Here is a 23,328-nt window from a genome sequence, read left to right on the forward strand (position 1 = left end):
ATTCAACAACACGATCGGGGTTTTGCCTCGAGTTACCTTTCGGCTAATGTCGCTACCTTCTACTGTTCATTCCATAACAGTTGGCAGCTCTGCTTTGACAAAGTCATCAGTCATCTATCCAAAAATCACACTTACTTTTTTGCAAATCCTTGATCATAAGCAGACCGGTTGAGGAAGCAGGCGTCTTCGAAGTGTTTGTAGCAGGGAACACTACTCGATGATGGCGTGAAATTCATTCGCTTCGTGCGAACGAAAGATGTCCATTTACATGTCCTGCTATCCTTTGGCCACTCATTATAAGTGTTCTTTAGATTGAGAACAATACATCGCCACACACCGCCGTGGCATCTTACCGAGAAGCAATACAACAATATTGTTCTATGGCGGACTTCCCTCGCAGTTTATTGTGTGACGTAATTTCCAAAGATTTTCGAAGATTGTAGAAGAAAAGCATTTTCGTTGTCAAGGGCGTTGCTATTGGTTAAACAAAGAATCTTGTAGGGTTGCGTAAAAAAAAAAAAAAATAACGAAAATATGCTTATAATTGTTCAGCCATTGATATTATTCAAAAACATGGTTGGCCAACCTTACTTCACATTTGGTCTTTAACAGTTGCAGAATTTGTTAGAAAATGGAAAAGGCTAAACATGACTGATGATGTACATCGGACTGAGGCTCCATGTAAAATCTCTCCTCGTAGGGCATCATGAATGATGAGAAAAGCGAGGGCTCAGCCTAGATCTACATGGCAGGAGCTGGTCAATGACCTGCAGAGAGCTGGATGCACAGTTTCAAAGGCTTCTGTCAGTTGAACACTATGGTGCAATGGTTTTAAAATCATGCATTGTTCAGAAGGTTCCCCTGTTAAAGCCAGTACATGTGAAGGCCTGTCTGAAGTTTGCCAGGGACCATCTGAAGGATGCAGAATGGTCATGGGAGAAAGTCATGTGGTCACATGAGACCAAAGTAGAACAATTTTGGTGAAACTTTACCTGTCGTGTGTGGAGGAAAAAGAAGGATGAGTACAATCCCAAGAGCAACATCCCCACTGTGAAGTATGGGGGTGGAAACCTCATGCTTTGGGGTTGCTTTTCGGCAAAGGGGACAGGACGACTGTAATGTATAAAGAAGAGGATAAATGGTGAAATGTATCGTCAAACATTTGAGCCACAACCTCCTTCCCTCAGTCAGAGACTTGAAGATGAGTCGTGGCTGGATCTTCCAACATGACAATGATCCAAAGCACACAGCCAAGCTGACCAAGCTGAGGTTCTGGAGTGGCCTAGTCAGTCTCCAGACCTCAATCCAATAGAAAATCTTTGGATGGAGCGTAAACTTCGTGTTTCTCAAGGACAGCCCCAAAACCTGACAGATTTAGAGAAGATTTTTGTGGAGGAATAGGCCATAATCCCTGTTTCTATTTGTGAAAACCTGGTGAAGAACTACAGAAAGCGTCTGACCTCTGTAATAGCAAACAAAGGCTTCTGCACAAAATATTAGCACTGATTATCTCAGGTGTACAAATACTTACAGTATGAATCCCAGTAAATTACAAATAAAATTATTGAAAAATCATACAATGTTAGGTCCGGATTTTTAAAAATAGATTATGTCCCTATAAGTGGAAATGCATCTATGATTGAAATTTCAGACATCTACCTATTTTCTAAGTGGGTGAACTTGCAAAATCATAAGGGGTGCAAATACTTCTGCTCCTTACAGTACATGGTCAGTTTGCCTTGACTCTCACCAATGTAAGCAATATTGATATATTACGCTACGCTCATTTATTTTCTCTACAAGGTCACTTATACAACTGGAAGTGTACTGTGTATGAGACCACATGTGTCTCTCTGCCACCATGGTGTTAAATTGGAAAGACTACAATAACCAGGTTGTAAGACATTGTCATAAAACACTTGCCGCTTGTGGCAGGAAAGTGCCACATTCGTCATCTATCTGCCAGGGTAGTTACAAATTTTTACAGACACACACTCAGCCTTCTGAAATTGAATCGAGAAATTAAGCCTCAGTAGAAGTGGTTAGTCATTTGTGCTTGAACCGTAATAAATAAGCAAATAGATGTGCTTTAGATCCACACAAAATATATATAATTTATGCATTTTTCTTATTATTGTAAAATTGCCAAGTGAGAGAGTGTGTGTGTGTGTGTGTGTGTGTGTGTGTGTGTGTGAACTATAACATGAATTAGGACTTTGAACTCCCCCCAATCTAGAGCTGTCCAATATTGTAAGGTAGCCAATAATATTTGCGGATAAGATGATATCGGATATTATAGACATTATCGTTATCAGTTTTGGCCAACATGCATGTTGCCTTCAAAGTGAATGTAGAAGCCTTCTGCCTTTGTACAAAAGCTGGTCACAGCTTAGTACAGCAGTTATGCTTATCGAACATTAGATGTCTCTAAACTAAGATGCTTGGGATTTGTTACGTGAGCATTATCATTGTTAAAGCATTCAATGTGGCATCACAATACAATTAGCCATAATATGTTGAGTCCACGAGTACATACTATATCGGTATTGGTTTGGTATCGGTATCGGATTTGAGGAGTTGGACAATACTGGGATATCGGTTATTGGTTAAAAAGTCATTATCGGACAATTCTACTCCAAATTTTATTTATGTGTTTTGAAAATGTGCTCTAAACCAACATACTTCATTTATGATCTAAAAGTCAGCTATTTGACAGTCTTATAAAAATCTAATTCCAGGAACAGGAATTTACATAACAGTTAGACACCTTCATTGGGATCTTAAAGCGTCTCAATGAAAATGTAATACATTTTCATAAGGATGCAGATGCTCCACACAGATCAATTACAGCTCAGTTTGCATGTTTACATTACAGTACATATGTTTACATTTGATTTGTTTTGAAAGCAGAAAAAAATCCTTTATAAAATATTATTATATCATCCGACTTAGCAAAAATAAACATGAGCCCCTTTGAAATAAATTCTTAAATTTCTATCACAGTAAATATTGAGGCCTGATTTTTGTTTCGAAATTATTTTCTACTGTCAGGTCAGTATTATAAAACAGTCCCCTGAAATTCCCTGCCCCCTGTGCCACCCCAGTATTTGACAACATGAACCGTGTGTTGAGAACTCATACTGGTTCCGCAAGTATCGAGTTCTAAGAAGAAATTGCATAAACTGGATACAAAGTGTTTGCTTTATTTGATTCATTTTGTCCAGGAGACACTCCAAATGGTGTACTTGAATTATATAGATATATACATATCCATATTTAGTAGGGGTAACATGGGAAGTGTTGCTCACATTAATGGAAATTGTATTATTTGTTATGGAGAATATCCATTCATGATATGAGCACATTTACGTTACGATTTTGGTTGTGGAAAGGATTGTGCTCGTACTAGGATGGTCCACTGTATTTATTTACTGTTTATACAGTATGTGTATATATGAATATATACAATATTTTCAATATTCAAGCAAAATAAGCACCGTCACTGAAAACATTTCAGCTAGCTAGCTCCTAACTTGATGGTACAAATATAATAGATATATACATATACTTTTTAATACTATCTATAACGTATTTATATTTTGTAAATTACATCATACATTAATTATTAGGCTTTGATGACCTTTGCATAAAAATACAAGTCAAATAACAGAAATACAAATTGGAATCCCATAAAAGAGTAGTTTCCCATATCCAAGGTGTGAGAACAATTCCAGCTTCTCATATTTGCCTCATTCTCCTAAGGATCCCTAATGAGCAAGAGATGAGCAAAATAGACACATCACTGAGACAAATTACTGTAAAAGCCACTATTTTTGCCCTCTCTCACTTTAACCCTGTGGCTTTCATAACGAAGAAACCTATTCATGGATTTTTTGGGTTGGACAAACGAGCATCATGCCCCCCCCCAAAAAACAACAACAAATAAAATAAAATAAAATTAAAAAAATATGGTCCCTTTATTTAATTTTGCTCTACAACCCTTCATGTGATGATGTGACAAAAATCTTGAGTTTTTCTTTGCTCCAATGCATCTTTCGCTATGTTTTAGCGTTTCAAAAACATTCAAGTCAAACCATGTATAGCATAACACCTTGGGCTGCAAACAAAGCTTACCAGCCGCTTCATCAGACTTCTTCAAAAACTGGGGATTTTATAGATGAATATGGTATCCATCTTATCAACCGTTAAATTAAAAAATTTTAAAAGGATGGATATCCACCATTCGCTATAACGAGAGGAGGCTATGCTAATACCGATAAGCTGTTTTCAACCAGTACTCAGAGGATTTAATTGCCAATGAAGGGTCTTTCCGATGTTTGATGCCATTACAGACGAATAGTTTTAGGCCAGCACTGGGTGTTTTGACAGAATGAAAGAGGGCTGATTGCTTCAATGTGCTACAACTTTGTCAGCGCTGATAGCCGTTTGTAGTTCTGTCTGGAAAACAAATTTTAGTAGGCGACATATTGTCTCATAAATTATTGCAGATATATGATATTATTGTCAATTAATGTTTTTTTTTTTTTAACAAATTCAACCACTAATGTAGTGACAATACATCCTAATAAATCCCCCATTCAAATGCAATAAACTGTTATTCTTGAATAAAACACAAACTATATTAAAAAATAATATAAAAAAAAACCACACACACAATGCATAACAAGTCATTTGAAAGCTAGCTAAGTGCAGAATATGAAATGGGTGAGAAACCCAATGTCATTTTTTTCCTCTGCTAATTTGAGCCCATCAAAAGTGTTTGAGCCAAAATGATTGTCATCTTGTCCTGCAAAGTGCACTTTAGCAAATTTGAAGCCAAATTTTTCATTGCCAATTAGATTTTTCATAATGGGTGTCATTTTACAGCTATTTTTGCTGTAGAATCTGAAGTATTTTAGATTAACTCCAGAAATTTTTGTTTACATGTTGAACATGACGTGTTTTATTTTGAAATGTTCACCTGGAGTATGTTCACTAAGCCGCTAAAATTGTGCACTCCTCTTTTTGTTGTGCATGTTGTGTCAGCAATAGATTTCTTTTTTTTTCTGGCATCGTTTGCAAATGCTGTAAATCAGCGAGTTTTCATGTTTGAATTGTTGCCTTTTAATCGCAATTTTGTGATTTGGAGAAGACTGTCAATGTTTTATACAGTAGCAGGTTAGAGTGCTTAGTAGATTGTCTTTTTTCCATTAGCCTCAATGTAGCAATGCTAACGTTTTACAATGTTTAATATAGATGCGTTTCCTTATTTTGTATGTCTAAACTTTTAATTCTACGGCCTGTTGATGACCCATAAACATCTGTAAAAGGAACTCATATGCAATCAACACGCATGTGTGCCGAGTGCACGCAGCACACACAACGATAAATCGCAGCCAGGAAAATTACCGGCCTCATTTTTATTTACCCTGCGATAAATTGACTTAGCCTTTTGCCCATAACTGTAAATTAATCCAAATATCCTACTGTTGGGATTTTTAAGAGGACGTAAAGTGGATTTTTTTGTGAAGGGCCCAGCTGCGGCCCACAGTACTAGCCTACCGCGCCCCTTACATTACCTTCCACACCCCCTGCTTTCAACGACCAATCAGATGGAGCTTCGTTATCTGCCTCCCGCGCCGATGAAAATTAGATATATGCCAGCCGCTCTGCTTGTATTACATCACAGCACCCCACTCACTCGACAGTTGGGCCAGCGCGGGGTTGCCTGTTTCACATAACGGCGTTTCATCCGTCCTCACTTCCATTTCACCCCAACAGGTTCTTTACCAACACACAAACCCCGTCAGCTGAATGCGTGCGTTCAACATCCAGGCTGCCACGCCTCTTCACATCATAGCGCTTTTCAAAGAGCACCGAAACCTAACGTAACCTTACCTAACCCTCTTCCATGTCATTGGGTGCGGAAGTAGTCAAAAAGGGGCGGGGAAGGCTATGTAAGGGGCGTGTAAGGTGAGTACTGCGGGCTGCAGCTAGCCCTAATTGGATTATTTTCCTTCTTTGTAAATGTGGTGATGTTTTTTTTTTTTTTTTTCTTTTTAATTCAATCTTTTTTTTTTTTTTAATTAAGTGTGTATGGTTTTGAACTGAAAAAACATGAGTGTGCCTGTAATGTGCATGCGGAGGATGAGAATGCTTTTGGTGTGTTAGTAAATATATTTTTGTTTCTTTCGAACATCTCTCTATATAAATATCCCATATTAAGACATGGATACGTGCGGATTATAGTCAGGTGCGGCGTATGTATGGGTTTTTTCTTAAATTTTGAGAAATATTGCGGAAATGATGGATTTGAGGAAAACAGATAGTAAAATGAGAGAAATAGTAGAAACAGTCTGGTTTTCTCAAATAATTCTCATTTGTCTCAGTGATGTTTTGTCTCAATTTTAGTTAATCCTGATATACCTTTAGTGGAGGCAATTTAGAAACAAAAATGAGATACAAATATCAGTATATCAAATGGTATCACACATTTTCTATGGGTTATGACTGAACACGCAGCAATACAGGTAGTCCCCAGGTTACGATGTACCCGACTTACGTGATTTTGACTTTACGATGCCAGAGTCTCACCAGCCATTTGGTCTCTGGTCATTTTATTGGGTCGCGTAATAATGTTTCACCCGCCATTTTTTCTTGTTTAGTCTTATGTTTTGCTTTATTTGATTGATATGGTGTATAATACATTAAAAAAAAAGCTGTATAGTACATGTTTTTGGATAGTTATTTCGTTATAGTTATGAAAGGTTTAACTCTGATTTACGCGGAAATTCAGGTTACGTCGCCAGCATAGGAACGGAACTCATTCATAACCCGGGGACTACCTGTATTTAATTATGGTTTTAAATGGTGTTTCTAAATTTAGATTGCACACAACCCATGCCACACAAGCCGAAGTCTGTTCCAGTAAGTAAAGCAGTTCATTTTTTTGTTGTTGCTTCAATCCTGTGCACAGAGTAACAGTCAATTTAAAAAAAAAAAAAAAAAGTTGGGCTACCCACCCCCACCCAAAAAAAAAAACCCAAATAATTTTAAACCCTCCTAGTACAGTGGTTCTCAAACCTTTTACAGCACTTACCACTTGAAAAAAAATAATACTTGGCTCTCTAAGTATCATCAAGGCCAACATTAACTCTTTGGCTGCAATTGACTGGGAAAGATGTCAAATCCATTTTGACTGGGAGGGCTGACGGGATTCATTCGATCGCTACGAGATCCTCCCAGCCAAAATGGATTGGACATCTACTGTAACGTTAGCAATAGTAGCCACTGAATTAAAATACATTAGTGTAGTAAGCCAAATTGTTCAGATAAAAATGGCCAATCTTTGGTTGACTTATTTTTAATGAGCTATAGTTTGAATATTATCATTTTTCTTGCTTGGGAAAAAAGGTATTGTACTTATGAGTAAATGGGATTATATAAAAGTTGTTCATGAATTTTTAAAAACAAACAGTTAAAAAAAACCTTGAGTAAAACTTTTTTAGTTTGCGTCGTTTACAATTGAATTGTACTTAAATATATAATAAACTAAATAAATGTTGTTTGAACATTTAATTGATTCAATCTTTTGCGTGCCGAAAGAGAGAGCCACCTGTGGTAGTTATACCACACTTTGAGAACCACTGTAAAAAGCAAATAAAAATGTCAACCATTGTTAAGGCACAGATGAAGAGCTCTCAAACTCCAATGAATGATTTTCTAGGATTCCGTAGCCGTTCATCTTCTTCAGCTTTAGCTGATCCACCAAGAGAAGGCACTGGGTCTCTCGAACCGCTTCCTTTTTGGAGAACATCTGGCTTATCTCCATGAATGTCTTGTTTTTGGTCTCAGGTATAACCATGTAGACATAGACGGCCACAGACAGACAAATGCTGGCGAAGACCAAGTAACAGTAAGCTCCAGCTGACATCTAATTGTGGGGTACATTTGAAAACAAAATATGAGGGCACACGTTAGTTGCAAAATCTCCCAAAAATGGTTTTGTAAATTTATGCTGTATATGTGTTGTAAGTGCTTTGGCTGGTAAAATGAGGACAATCAAAACCGGGCTAATCTCATTACAGATAACATGACATTGATGCATCTGAAACAAATTATCAGTTTTTCCGTCTCTGTACCCTTGTGAGTTGCCTTGGAGAAATCTGCTTCCTCATTTCACAACAGTTAGTTCCTCTAAAACATGTATGCATGCATGTATGTGAAACGAAAAAGTGCAAAATACAAATATGTGCACACATGTCTCATGTGTTTTGTTTTTGGTTTGCTTTTTGTGATGTAAAGCAGTTTGTGGTGAATTTTCTGTGCGTGAAAATTCTATTTATGGTTTGATTTAATTAAACATGCCAAAACATCATCAAAGAAGCAACAAGTAAATATCTGGTCAATTCTTTCACCTGTAAGAAGGGGAAGACAAAGCCCACAGTAAAGTTGGAAAGCCAGTTCAGAGATCCTCCCACTATGTAGGCTGCTGGGCGATGGGATTGTTTAAAGAGCTCTGCTGTGACCAAGAAGGGAACTCCCGCTGCAACAGGCAAACATAGATCCATTTGTGATCACATTTTCCATACACGGTACGACATCTAATAAAATACTAACAAGATCTTAAAAAATGAACAAATGCAAGGAAAAAGTAAGCTATCATCTGATTTGATATTGACATCTCAGTGTACCCACTTTCCAAAACCCAAGAAGACTGAGGAGTGCAATTCCACTGAGCTGGAACCCACCCCTTGGCAGAGGTGTGTAGAGTAGCCAAACATTTTACTCAAGTAAGAGAAGGTTATTTCAAAAATAATTGTACTTACAGTGGGGCAAATAAGTATTTAGTCAACAACTAATTGTGCAAGTTCTCCCACTTGAAAACATTAGAGAGGCCTGTAATGGTCAACATGGGTAACTCTCAACCATGAGAGACAGAATGCGGAACCCCCCCCCAGAAAATCACATTGTTTGATTTTTAAAGAATTTATTTGCAAATCGTGGTGGAAAATAAGTATTTGGTCAATACCAAAAAGTTCATCTCAATACTTTGTTGTGTATAAACGGACGCCAAACGTTTTCTGTAACTCTTCACACGCTTTTCACACACTGTTGCTGGTATTTTGGCCCATTCCTCCATGCAGATTTCCTCTAGAGCAGTGATGTTTTGGGGCTGTCATTGGGCAACATGGAGTTTCAACTCCCTCCACAGATTTTCTATGGGGTTGAGATCTGGAGACTGGCTCGGCCACTCCAGGACCTTGAAATGCTTCTTACGAAGCCACTCCTTTGTTGCTCTGGCTTTGTGTTTGGGATCATTGTCATGCTGAAAGACCCAGCCACGTCTCATCTTCAATGCCCTTGCTGCTGGAAGGAAATGTTCACTCAAAATCTCTCGATACATTGCCCCATTCATTCTTTCCTTTACACTGATCAGTCGTCCTGGTCCCTTTGCAGAAAAACAGCCCCAAAGCATGATGTTTCCACCCCCATGCTTCACAGTGGGTATGGTGTTCTTCGGATGCAATTCAGTATTCTTTCTCCTCCAAACATGAGAACCTGTGTTTCTAGCAAAAAGTTTTATTTTGGTTTCATCTGACCATAACACATTCTCCCAGTCCTCTTCTGGATCATCCAAATGCTCTCTAGCGAACCGCAGACGGGCCTGGACGTGTACTTTTTTCAGCAGGGGGACACGTGTGGCAGTGCAGGATTTGAGTCCCTGGCGGCGCATTGTGTTACTGATAGTAGCCTTTGTTACTGTGGTCCCAGCTCTCTGTAGGTCATTCACTAGGTCCCCCCGTGTGGTTCTGGGATTTTTGCTCACTGTTCTTGTTATCATTTTGACGCCACGGGGTGAGATCTTGCATGGAGCCCCAGATTGAGGGAGATTATCAGTGGTTTTGTATGTCTTCCATTTTCTAATAATTGCTCCCACCATTGATTTCTTTACACCAAACGTTTTACCTATTGCAGTTTCAGTCTTCCCAGCCTGTTGCAGGTCTACAATTTTGTCTCTGGTGTCTCCCTCGACAGCTCTTTGGTCTTGGCCATAGTGGAGTTTGGAGTGTGACTGTCTGAGGTTGTGGACAGGTGTCTTTTATACCGATAATGAGTTAAAACAGGTGCCATTAATACAGGTAACGAGTGGAGCCTCGTTAGACCTCGTTAGAAGAAGTTAGACTTCTTTGAAAGCTTGCTTGTTTGTAGGTGACCAAATACTTATTTTCCACTCTAATTTTGAAATAAATTCTTTGAAAATCAAACAATGTGATTTTCTGTTTTTTTTTTTCCACATTCTGTCTCTCATGGTTGAGGTTTACCCATGTTGACAATTACAGGCCTCTCTAATCTTTTCAAGTAGGAGAACTTGCACAATTGGTGGTTGACTCAATACTTATTTGCCCCACTGTAGGTGAAAATAAAAGAAGTCATCTAAAAAATTCACTCAAGTACAGGTGAAAAGTATTCGGTGAAAAAAAAATTCAAGTAATTAGTAACTACTTACAATGTGTATATATTTTTTTTCAGTAAGTGATCTATATATATGAACTGTTATTATTATACTGTACTATCATACTGTACTATAACCCAAGGGCGTTGGTTTGGTCTCAACTTTGGTAGGGACGATACAACAGCATAACATTTTTTGCTGGGGATGGGACATTAATAAGACCAAGCAGATTATTGAATGGGGCTCAGGACTACATTTCTCACGAATATGAACCTGATCCTATGAACATGATCCTGCCGGAACAAGATCCGGCACCTCTTGACTTTGGCGTCCCTGTGTTCCGGGACTTATTTGGACAGATCCGGCACCTCTCGTGTATAGAAAATACTAATAATATAAAAAAGTTTTTTAAAAATGTATGAAATAAAATTAAAAAAATAAATAAAATAAAAGTAATAAATTCATTTACAGAACAAATCCCAAGAATTGCATGTTGTTTATAAAAAATTAACGTCATTTGAAAGAGTCAGAGATTTGTTGATGGATTGAAAAGCTGGACCAACAAATCACGCCCCCTCACATTAAAAAAAAACTCGCAATAGAATGGGTTTGTGTTATTTATTGTAATCTCTGATTATTTAAAAAAATATGTTTTACAAGTTAGACCTGTTGAGAAACTAATTGCTGACTGTGTACTGTAAGTCCCACCTGTGGTTATGTGTGCAATTGCCCATGCTGTGCAGAGTATAGCCTAAATAATTGTAAATTGGTGTCAAAACATTTATATATATCATATTATAGTTATATTATCTGAAATTGGGGCTTGTAAGTCCCACAGCATGGCAAGTAGGCATTTGCGTGTTGTTTTAAGCACCATTTTCTGCGTATGTTCCGGGACCTGCGCCGTTCTCGTCATCCTTGCGCAGTCATATGTACTTTGCATTCTCGCACCTTATGATTTACAAACTAAGCACTGCCAGCCACAGTTTGTTTGAAGTTGGTTGTCAGTGAGCTTTCATACTGTCGATGAGCATCATAAATAAATGACAAGTACCAATTATCAAGAACCTTTATATCATGGCTAAAATACTGAAATCATACAAGCGATAACATGATCAAATAATTGGTTTGAATTGGATGGGAGAATCTGTGCAGTCACTACGCAACCCTGCACCTTTTCACTTCACACAAAAGAAAATGGCCCTTGCAGACAAAGTGAGCTGTTTTGTCATATCAAACAACATCTGGTGAAGAGCAACTTGCCTGGACCAATACAGAATCCAGCGATGATTCCGACCACGCAGCAGACACTCACATAACGCATGAATATCATACGTGTCTGGAGAAAGACAAAATCATGAAAAATAATAATTTTGGTGATAGCAGAAAAAGTAGACAATGGATATCTTATTTAAAGAAGATATTTTCATATTATTTGGCCGATCATCCACACATACTGGAAACAGATTAAAAATAGCATTAAAAATGGTTGTTTTTAAAACCTCTGACCAGAGTGAAGTTTAATGTGTCTGCAAGCGTTCTGTACATCAATAACAATGGCTTTGCGTTTGAAAACATTATTGCTTGCGACAAAATGTTGTTACGTCATGTATGCAACTCATGTTTGCATTCGTAGATAGTACGGATGCTGTCAAAAGGGTTTAGATCAGTGGGTTTGAGTCAGTCTTATGGGTTTGGCGAAGGTCAAGACATTTTTGTACGTGGACTAAATTGAGGCAAGGTGGTGTTTCACACTGGGTTTTGTACTGGTTTGTCCCCAATTTACAGCCTTTATTCCATTTCATTCAGCTGCTGTCTGGTTTTACCTATTTACCTAAGAATTCAAACATTCTTACCTGTAAAATAAGGGTAAAGGTTATCCCAGAACTGCAGACTCCCATCATGGTGAATCCTCCAACCATAAGAGGCCTCCTCCCCAGCTTCTCTATTGTGAAACACTACAGGAGAACATCAGTGAGAAAAATGTTTTTTTTTTCTTTCAGGGATTTAAATGCATTAAACTTGTTTCTATTGTATAGAAATGTGATCTTACCCCAATGAGTCCAGCAATTATCTCTATTATTCCTGTGCCTGCTGTTGTGTATGGGATCTCTATCGCAGGGATTCCCGCATTCTCAAATATATCATTGGTATAGAACCAAATCTATCAAGAAAAGTATGGTTTGTATGAATGAATTTGAAACTGCAGCATTCTTCATGAATTCTCTTAAAAACGTGTTCTAACCAGATACCCGAGCCACCACTTGAAGTTCCGCTCTTTAATTAATGATTCTAAGATAAAAATGACAGACATTTTGAATAATAAATATATAAGGGTTTCCAGGGTAAAACGGACAAATTAAAAATAGTTTGGGGGCTTAATGCGCCATGAATCTGCTATGGCAGCATATAGACATATTGTTCCATCAAACACAACAGTTCTTTTGGCTTAAAATACAGCAGTTTGTTTTTTCAAGACGGGTGTAAGAGCAGAAACTGCTTTTTCAGTCTTGTCTGTGTTTTCCGCCATATATATTTGTATATATACAGTGGGGCAAATAAGTATTTAGTCAACCACTAATTGTGCAAGTTCTCCCACTTGAAAATCTTAGAGAGGCCTGTAATTGTCAACATGGGTAAACCTCAACCATGAGAGACAGAATGTGGGAAAAAAAAAACAGAAAATCACATTGTTTGATTTTTAAAGAATTTATTTGCAAATCATGGTGGAAAATAAGTATTTGGTCAATAACAAAAGTTCATCTCAATACTTTGTTATGTACCCTTTGTTGGCAATAACGGAGGCCAAACGTTTTCTGTAACTCTTTACAAGCTTTTCACACACTGTTGCTGGTATTTTGGCCCATTCCCCCATGCCGATCTCCTCTAGAGCAGTGATGTTTTGGGGCTGTCGTTGGGCAACACGGACTGTCAAGCCCTCCTCACCCCGTGGCGTCAAAATGATAACAAGAACGGTGAGCAAAAATCCCTGAACCACACGGGGGGACCTAGTGAATGACCTACAGAGAGCTGGGACGACAGTAACAAAGACTACAGTAACACAATGCGCCGCCAGGGACTCAAATTCTGCACTGCCAGACGTGTCCCCCTACTGAAGAAATTACACTTCCAGGCCCGTCTGCGGTTCGCTAGAGAGCATTTGGATGATTCAGAAGAGGACTGGGAGAATGTGTTATGGTCAGATGAAACCAAAATAGAACTTTTTGGTAGAAACACAGGTTCTCGTGTTTGGAGAAAAAAAGAATACTGAATTGCACCATATCCACTGTGAGGCATGGGGGTGGAAACATCATGCTTTGGGGCTGTGCATAGCCCCAGACATACTTCAGATTATAAATACTTCCCTCCAAACAGGAGAGTTTCCTCAGACTTTAAAAACTGCAGTAATAAAACCTCTCCTAAAAAAAACCTAATCTGGATGCCTCAACCATTAGTAATTACAGGCCAATATCAAATCTGACATTCCTGGGGAAAATTATCGAAAGGGTTGTGTTTGAACAGATCCAGACTTTTATGATGCAAAACAATCTTTTTAACTCATTTCAGTCTGGATTTCGGCCACAACACAGCACCGAGACCGTACTTATCAAAGTCCTAAATGATATTCGTCGGAATACCGATGCAGGCAAATCATCTGTTCTGCTACTATTGGATCTCAGCGCCACATTTGACACAGTTGATCACAACATACTACTCAGCAGATTGGAACAGTGGGTAGGGCTTAGTGACACTATTCTTCAGTGGTTCACATCCTACTTACATGATAGGGATTTCTTTGTGTCGATCGGAAACTATCAGTCAGAACGAACCAAATTCACGTGTGGAGTCCCTCAAGGGTCAATTCTTGGACCACTCTTATTTAACATCTATATGCGTCCGTTAGCTCAGATAATGGAACAGTATGACATCTGATATCACGCCTATGCAGATGACACACAACTGTACATTTCTGTGTCCCCACATGATTATAGCCCCTTAGTCTCCCTGAGCAAATGCATTCATCAAATCAATGAATGGATGTGCCAGAATTTTGTCCAGTTAAATGTGGAGAAGACAGAGGTGATCATTTTTGGGCCAAAAAAGGAAAGGTCAAAGATAAGCGGCCAACTTAGCACAATGTCACTTACAGCTACAAATCAAGTCAGAAACCTTGGCGTAATTATTGACTCAGACCTAAAATTTGATAGCCATCTAAAGTCCGTCACTAAATCCGCTTATTACCACCTAAAAAATATAACCAGAATTAAGGGGCTTCTGACTCAACAAGACATGGAAAAACTTATGCATGCATTCATTTTCAGCAGATTGGACTACTGCAACAGTATATTTACAGGTCTTGATAAAAAATCAGTCAGGAAGCTGCAGCTAGTACAGAATGCTGCAGCCAGAGTCCTCACAAATACAAGGAAGCTGGACCACATTACACCGGTTTTGAAATCGCTACACTGGCTTCCAGTGAGTCAAAGGATAGACTATAAAATACTACTGCTCGTCTACAAAACACTTAATGGCCTTGGACCAAAATACATGCTTGACTTGTTAGATTCCTATGAGACATCTAGACCCCTAAGGTCGTCTGGAACCGGTCTTCTCCATGTTCCAAGAACAAGAACCAAGCAGGGTGAGGCAGCATTTAGTTATTATGCTCCTCACCTCTGGAACAAGTTACCGGAACGTCTGAAGTATGCTCAAACTGTTAGCTCCTTTAAATCAGGGCTAAAAACGCTTTTGTTTAGCACTGCATATCCATAACTGTCTATATAATTCAATCTATCTGCTTTCTATTCCTCTTGTGCTTATCTCCATTGCTGATTTCAATTATTATTATTATTAGTAGTTTTTGTTTTATTTTTATTTATTTATTTTTATTCTGTGATTAAATGCGATCTTTTGTCTTGGTTTTTATGTTGTGTTGATTTAAATGTGATTTTTATGGTCTTCATGTGATGTAAAGCACTTTGAATTGCCTTGTGTTGAATTGTGCTATATAAATAAATTTGCCTTGCCTTGCCTTGCCTGTTTTTCTGCAAAGGGACCAGGACAACTGATCTGTGTAAAGGAAAGAATGAATGGGACCATGTATTGAGAGATTCTGAGTGAAAATCTCCTTCCATCAGCAAGGGCATTGAAGATGAGACGTTGCTGGGTCTTTATGCATGACATTGATCCCAAACACACAGCAAGGGTAACAAAGGAGTGGCTTCGTAAGAAGCATTTCAAGGTCCTGGAGTGGCCTAGCCAGTCTCCAGATCTCAACCCCATAGAAAATCTGTGGAGAGAGTTGAAAGTCTGTTTTGCCCAACGGCAGCCCCAAAACATCACTGCTCTAGAGGAGATCTGCATGGAGGAATGGGCCAAAATACCAGCAACAGTGTGTGAAATGCTTGTGAAGAGTTACAGAAAACGTTTGGCCTCTGTTATTGCCAACAAAGGGTACATAACAAAGTATTGAGATGAACTTTTGGCATTGACCAAATACTTATTTTCCACCATTATTTGCAAATAAATTCTTTAAAAATCAAACATTGTGATTTTCTGTTTTTTTGTTTTTTTGTTTTTTTTCCACATTCTGTCTCTCATGGTTGATGTTTAACCATGTTGACAATTACAGGCATCTCTAATATGTGGGAGAACTTGCACAATGAGTGGTTTACTAAATACTTATTTGCCCCACTGTAAATACTGTATATATGCACACACACACGCACGCACGCACACTCCTTACAGCATCAATTCCAGAGAGCTGCATGCCAATGTTGATGACCACCACACTTAGGACCTGCCAACGGACTGTATCATCAAGGAGAAGATTCCACACTGACAATGTTTTCACAGATGACAAGGAACGCTGCTCTTCCTGCATCTCCTCAATCTCAGCTTGTATATTACAATTGGCTCTGTACCACTTCAGAGCTAGGGAAGAGATGTTTCATTTATCAAAACTATATATACAGTATATATATTATTTAGAAAGATATTTGAGTAAAATTACCTTTGGGAATAAAAGCTTTAAGTAGTAATATTTGACAAGGAAAATGTAAACTGTACTTTAGCACGTAAAACTTCATTGTACATTCAATAGCATGTTATGCCCACCACTGACCTGTGATGGTGGCATGGACATTGTGCTTCTCAATCAGCAGGTATCTGGGACTCTCTGGAAACCATGGCAACAGCATTAACTGGATAAATGTAGGTACCACCACCACAGAGAGGAACAGTGGCCAGTGTTCCTCCTGAAATACAGTATATTGTCCATGAGTTATATTATCACAAGTTTTCAACATTTTCACTCTATTAAGTTATTAAGAATGATAATATAAAACATGCTCAAGGCAATAATTACAACAGAATCCCTTCATTCACATGAAGATATCAGTAATTATAACCAATTTAGAATTTCAGTGATTTTTAAAATTAGTTTAGCACTTGTAACATAGGAAACAATGACCTCTTCTGGTGAGAAGCAAGACTGCAGTGGATTAAAGTTTGACTATAGTCTAGAGTGACCTGTGCATTGTTTCATTGATGACAGTGGTGAGGAAACAAAAATAGTATGCGTGGGCTTGTGTAACTATGAAAGCATGATTATTTTTTAAATTTGGAGAAGTGAGCATAAAAACATATACAGCCATATATGTTGCAAATGCCAAAATTGACCACGATCAGTAGTTATGGTTTTAAATCATACCTTTCCTAATAGTTCATGTAATCCGAGGATTTGGGCAGCAAAGACTCCTGTGCCAATAAAGATACTTGGAACCAGACCCAGAAAGCCTCTCAGGTTCTTTGGTGCTATCTCACCAAGGTACATTGGTACTACACTTAAAGAGATTCCTGTAGTAAAGAGAAAAACACATGAAAATAACAATGTAATTAACAATTATAGTATATATAGTATCCTGCCTTTATTGGTCATAATTTTATTTGTGCCAATTACAATGTTATTCATCAAAATGTAACCACGCATTAGTCACTGAAACTATTATTATTGTACAGACTAACAATTGTTCCAAATACTACAACTGACTGTGCTCCTTTATGAACAGTTTTCGAATGTTTTTTGCATTAAAATAGCATACAGTGGTGCTGTGTCAATGGCGATGTAGTGTAAAGCGCTTTGAGAGCCTTGAAAGGTGGAAAAGCGCTATACAAGTATAACACCAACACATTTATGCATATATAAAACAATGATTACCTGAGTGAATTCCTGTGATGAAACGACCCAGTATGACCATCTCAGGTGAACCACAAATTCTGCTAAAGCCCATTAGTGTGCCAGCAATAAACACCAGAACTGTTGTTTTTACCACAGTGCCTTTCCTGGAATTACAATAAAATGCAAAGCAATTAGCAATATGTGGACAGTATAATTCTAAGACAGAAACATTTAGGCTAAGTTCATTCCACAGACTGAAGTGACCAAATTCCAACTTTGTTCGCGTTTATTCCACTCGAGTGAGAAACTTTGTTGACACTCTGAACAGGCGAAGTTACATGGAAGCGGATATTTTCAAATCCGATCAAGGCCATTTACGTACGGTATTTGGTTTTAATCTTTGTGTTTTCAAGCGGGTCAAAACTGACCCACTACCATGGTTAACTGTAAACAAACTGTACAATGCAAAGAACCTAAACTATCTCTTCCCAATTTGAAATTTTATGACTTTTTCTATTTGGGCCCCATTATTCCATACAAAGGTATAAGGAATACCTCATTTTTGACCCGTGAGTTCGGCTGTCGGATGAGAGATTCCTTAGCGTGATAATACGAAACAGATGGCTTAAAGATGCATAGGGTGCTCAATCAATGAACTTCACTGACCATATTATATATTTTCAGGACAAAGGCTCCTATTTAAGACTGTAGGATTCCACTTAACCAAGCCAGGATTGCAGCTGCTAAGCAGAAGAACGTTTTATCTTTTGCGTCACAGGTAGACTGCTCATCTCAGAAACAAGAGGCAAGTTGTCACAAAACAATAAATACGGCGGTCTGGCGATGATCTTGAGGTAAGGGCTGGCTGTTAGAGTTAGCAAATAATCTGCTCTGGTATTGCTGTATCTCAGCACTAGATATGACACCGTTGATCATAACATACTACTCAGCAGACTATAACAGTAGGCAGGGCTTATTACCACTGTGCTTCAATGATTCAAAACTTCAAAAAATCACAAGTGGCGTTCCTCAATGGTCCATTCTTGGACCACTTTTAATACGTATCTATACACTTCCTCTGGCTCAGATTATGGAACATTAAAACATCTCCAATCATAACTATGCAGATGACACTACAACTCGACATTTCAGTGTCCCCGCATGACTATAGTCCCTTAGGTTAGGTTCATACTACAGGTCTTAATGCACCAATCCGATTTTTTCGTGTTTTTCCGACTCGAGTCAGGCATTAACTTGACGGTCTGAAAGGGACAAGACGCATAGAAGTTGACCATTTCAAATCCGATCTGAGTTACTTTCATATGTGGTTCAAATCCGATCTGGGCCACATTTTTTCAGAACGTGACTGGCAGTCTGAACTGTCAAGACTCCCAAATCGGAATTCATGCAGCAATTACGTCAGCAAAGAGCAAGAGGCACGGAGGACGGCAGCCATGTAGGCATTAGCGCCTAGCTTGAACTCTGCTTTTAAGCACGAAGTGGGCTTGACAACAGTCATAAAAAAATAAAATGAAGAAAAGAATAAGCCTTACAACTTTCGATTTTCATTCTGTGCGCCAAATGAGCAATATTTCATTATTGCACACATGGCCGAGTTGGGGCAAACTGACGCACCCACGTCATTTCACACACACACGTCAAGGCTCATGTGTGCATGTATGCGTTCAATCAGTCCATATAAACTTTGAATATAAGACTAAACGGGGATTACTAATGTCTGTTATTTGTGTCCTCTTTTTGGAAATCAAAATATGATCAATCTGGAACGACATAAAGCTAGCATGTGTAATTTGTTTTGATGCTTCTGCGCATGCGGGTCTCTTTGCTGAGCGCATCTCGCACTGCGAATTAGTGCGCATGCGTGATACTTGAACGGTCTCAATGGACAAAAAGCAGTCTGAACGGGCACGCCAAAAAACAGATATGGCAAAAAATCGGATTTGTGCATTAAGACCTGTAGTATGAACCTAGCCTTAGTCTCTGTGAGTTAGTGCATTCATCAAATCAATGATGGATGTGCCAGGATTTTCTCCAGCTACGGTAAATGCTGAAAAGACTGAGGTGGTCATTTTTTGGGTGAAAAAAGGAAAGGTCAAAGATCAGCGCTCAATTTGGCTCAATGTTACTGAAAGTAAAAAATCTCGGCGTAATTATTGACTTAGACCGCAATTTTAAGTGTGAACATGTCATGTTTCCAGCTGCAAAAGGGTGTGCACATTTTTAGGGACACCTATACGTCATATGTGTTATATCTTATATGTGTGCGTTTCATACATACATATAAACTTCAAATATACAGTATTAAAATATTGACATGCTTTGAGCAAACTGTGAGATCATTTAAGACTTATTCATGTCGCATATTTTGGGAATTCAAGCATATGTAGGCTGCTAGGATATGTTTTCATACTTCTGCGCATGCAGGCTAGTTTTCTCAGCATGTGGTGGAGTGCGAGATAGTTCGCAAGCGTGACACTGGAACTGGCGTAATGGAAAACTGCGGTCTGCACGGTCACAAAAAAAGATCAGATAAGACAAAAAATGGGATTTGTGCATCAAGATGCGGTCTGAACGTAGCATTAGTTCAAGTGCACTACTCTTCCAAAGGCATTTTAAAAATGTATGTTTGCTTTGACCATATTACGATTTGTTGTCTTGACAATATTTGGTCATGCATCTGGATATGAAACATATCCACAGGCTCAATACTGCAACCATAGGTGGATAGAGTAGTTTTACTCAAGTAAGAGTAGCGTTAATTCAAAGCAATATTACTCAAGTACAAGTAGTCACCCAAAAAATGCACTCAAGTACAAGTAAAAAAGTAATTAATGAAAAGAATACTCCAGTAATGAGTAAAATTGTAACTGCTTCCAATGTTTGATTTTTTTTTTTTTTTTAACAATAGTATTTTTTTTCTCAGCACAACTTCATCTATAAGAACTGGTATTATTATACTGTACTATAAACTTTTACATAACCATATTAGGCCAACGAAATACAGTACATATTAAAAAAATGGGGGAAAAAAAAAAAAGGAATTCTGGCATTAGAAAATCAGAATTGGCACATCATTTGTCCAAAGAGCATGATTGCCCTCTAGTGGAGAAAAAAAAATCTTACTATGAAATTAAAACTATCACATCTTCGGTTTTCCGTGGTCAATCGGTGCTAAATAAAAACTGGGAGAGAGGTTAAAATCTCTACCTTCGAGTCATGTTGACGGCAGCGCTCGGCTCTATCTCAAATAGAACGGTAAGCTTGAGTCTGATTGGTATAATGGAGTCATTAATATTGTTGCGACGTCTCATTGCTGAAACTGGTAGAGCAACTGTTGGCATCTCTGCCCCACCCAAAAAAGTAAGATCTAATATTTTATATACAGAGAAAATATATGTTAACGACTAGTGTAGCCCAAAGTAGCGGAGTAAGAGTCGCGTTTCGTCTTCACAAATCTACTCGAGTAAATGGTAAAAAGTGTGGTTTATTAAAACTACTCTTATAAGTATGTTTTTCTCAAAACGTTACTCAAGTAAAAGTAACAGAGGTAAGGAAACTCAGTTTTCCTCCAGGCTGTTTTAAGGGTATACATGTTTAATTTTATCAGTCGTCTGAATGGTTCAAAAAATGTGATCGTGTTGGGCCTGACCAACATTTTGTACAGCTTTACACGCTACTTGTCACGGTTTTGGAAGCACTGGTATACGTGCCTTTTGAATGTGGGTTGCTAGGAGACCCAGTGCTGTGTTATTGTTTTACTATTTCTTTATTATTATTTTATTTATTTATTTAAATCTATTGCTGTGTGGTGTTGGTGGACCTTGAGTCTGTTAATGAAAATCTATCTAACGGAGTGAATGTAACGCGTTAGTACCCACCTTTGACTGCAACCTCACATCCCACACAGGTTATAGTGTATGAAAGCATTTCAGTGGTGTGAATGAACATGGTTAAATAGTGAGTGTAACAGCTAATTGGAACTCTGTCCCTGTTTAACCCTGTCTCATACTTACATACTGCACTCACATACTCTAACTAGCTGGCGTCAGTTACATATGTATATGTGCATGTACACAGATTTTGGTGAATATATTCTTAAACTATTTGTTAGATATTCTATGCACTGAATTGAGCACAAAATATATTTGCAAAAAGGTACTTACCGGCCAAAGCGAGTTACTAGCACACCCACAATTAAAGACCCAAGCAGACCACCAATTGCGAATACTGACACAGTGAGTGAATACATCAAAGTCAGGGTCTCCCCAGTGAGTCCATTTCCATTGCGGCTCAATGCTGTTTTGTTGAAGAAGTCCTTTATATACTAAGTAAGGTAAAAAGGATGGAAAATTAGTTTTGTAGGTAGATACTGACAAAGAGAAACATAATGCAATAAAGGTATGATGTTTTAAGATATAACCTAATGAATACAGAGAAATAAAATGTCATTGAGACAATCTTCTTCCAAATTCATTAGATACAGAGAAAAATGAACATGAAAATGATTCTAAAATGCGAGATGGTCCTAATATTGTTGATTAAATGGAGGAGGCGAAGCGCTATGTAAAGTACCGTATTGGCCCGAATATAAGACAGCCCTGATAATAAGACGACCCCCTCTTTTTCAAGACTCAAGTTTGAAAACACTTTTTGAACACCAAATTAGTTTTTATACAGAAAATAATTACAGTACATCCGAAAAAAAATGATTATAAAAATATATTTGAGAGAAAAAGCATGTTATTTTGCCTCATTCAAATCATAATATCTGAACATTTAAATATGTAAACTAAAGTGCAATCACATTCGTAAATGAATGGCTTCTGGTTTTTGAAATGTAAATAAACCAATCTATTGTGATAAAACAACAAAATTGCAATAACTGCATTAACTATCAAAGTGAAGTCTAACTGTAACTGTAAACTGAATAAGGAAAAACATTGTAATAAAATAATGCAAACTGGTTAACTAGTAGCTGAGATCTGTCATGACAGAACATCGCTTCAATGATATCTGGTGCCATCTGGCGTCGTGAATGGCGAGTGTCGATGAGACCTGTCATGACAGAATATCGCTTCAATGATCTGGCGCCATCTAGCGTTGTGAATGGGTATAATGTCTAGACCGCGAATATAAGACGACCCCTTCTTTTTCAGTGTTATTTCAATACAAAAAACACCATCTTATATTCGGGCCAATACGGTAGGAACGTAATAATACTACTTTATTGTACTAAAAGTGCAATTTTAATCCCGTAGTCCAGTTTTTTTTCTTTATTTGGCCGTCGTAGTATTCTGCTATTTTAGCATGAGATAAATACCCTAAATAACTGTCATTTTGTAGGGCTTCCAATTGACGTTGTGTGCATCGATGGACCACAAGTTCCTATTTCGGCATCATCCGTCAATGAAAGGGATTATGTAAACAGAAATATCTTTTCAGAAAATAAATATATCAAATATCAATTTTGGCCTATGTTACGCAATTTACTAAGTGGGAGGGCATGTAAAACGTCATGTTGTAGTAGCCGCTGTACATTTATTTTGCTGATCAGCCTAAAGCAATTTAAAAAAAAAAAAAAAAATCATGAATTAAAATCAACCTTTTGTGATTGCCGACGAAAATACCATTTCACTTTGAATGATATTTTGATATTTCATTTTATGCCTGC

General features: G+C 38.0%; 1 protein-coding gene across 1 annotated transcript in view; it reads right to left on the reverse strand.

The window, feature by feature from the left end:
- Positions 1–3,201: 3,201 nt before the first annotated feature.
- Positions 3,202–23,328, reverse strand: part of slc2a15a (solute carrier family 2 member 15a) — a 33,597-nt gene continuing 13,470 nt past the window's right edge. The window contains exons 3-12 of the mRNA XM_057848954.1: positions 21,821–21,981; positions 17,676–17,800; positions 17,169–17,314; positions 16,581–16,713; positions 16,203–16,390; positions 12,510–12,620; positions 12,313–12,414; positions 11,720–11,795; positions 8,418–8,545; positions 3,202–7,933 (exon numbers count right to left, since the gene is read on the reverse strand). Of these exons, the coding sequence (XP_057704937.1) occupies positions 7,679–7,933; positions 8,418–8,545; positions 11,720–11,795; positions 12,313–12,414; positions 12,510–12,620; positions 16,203–16,390; positions 16,581–16,713; positions 17,169–17,314; positions 17,676–17,800; positions 21,821–21,981 (1,425 nt within the window). The 3' untranslated portion in view covers positions 3,202–7,678. The remainder of the gene's footprint in view (positions 7,934–8,417; positions 8,546–11,719; positions 11,796–12,312; positions 12,415–12,509; positions 12,621–16,202; positions 16,391–16,580; positions 16,714–17,168; positions 17,315–17,675; positions 17,801–21,820; positions 21,982–23,328) is intronic.

This window comes from Corythoichthys intestinalis, chromosome 10, assembly GCF_030265065.1.
Source record: "Corythoichthys intestinalis isolate RoL2023-P3 chromosome 10, ASM3026506v1, whole genome shotgun sequence".
In the NCBI taxonomy this organism is placed as follows: Eukaryota; Metazoa; Chordata; class Actinopteri; order Syngnathiformes; family Syngnathidae; genus Corythoichthys; species Corythoichthys intestinalis.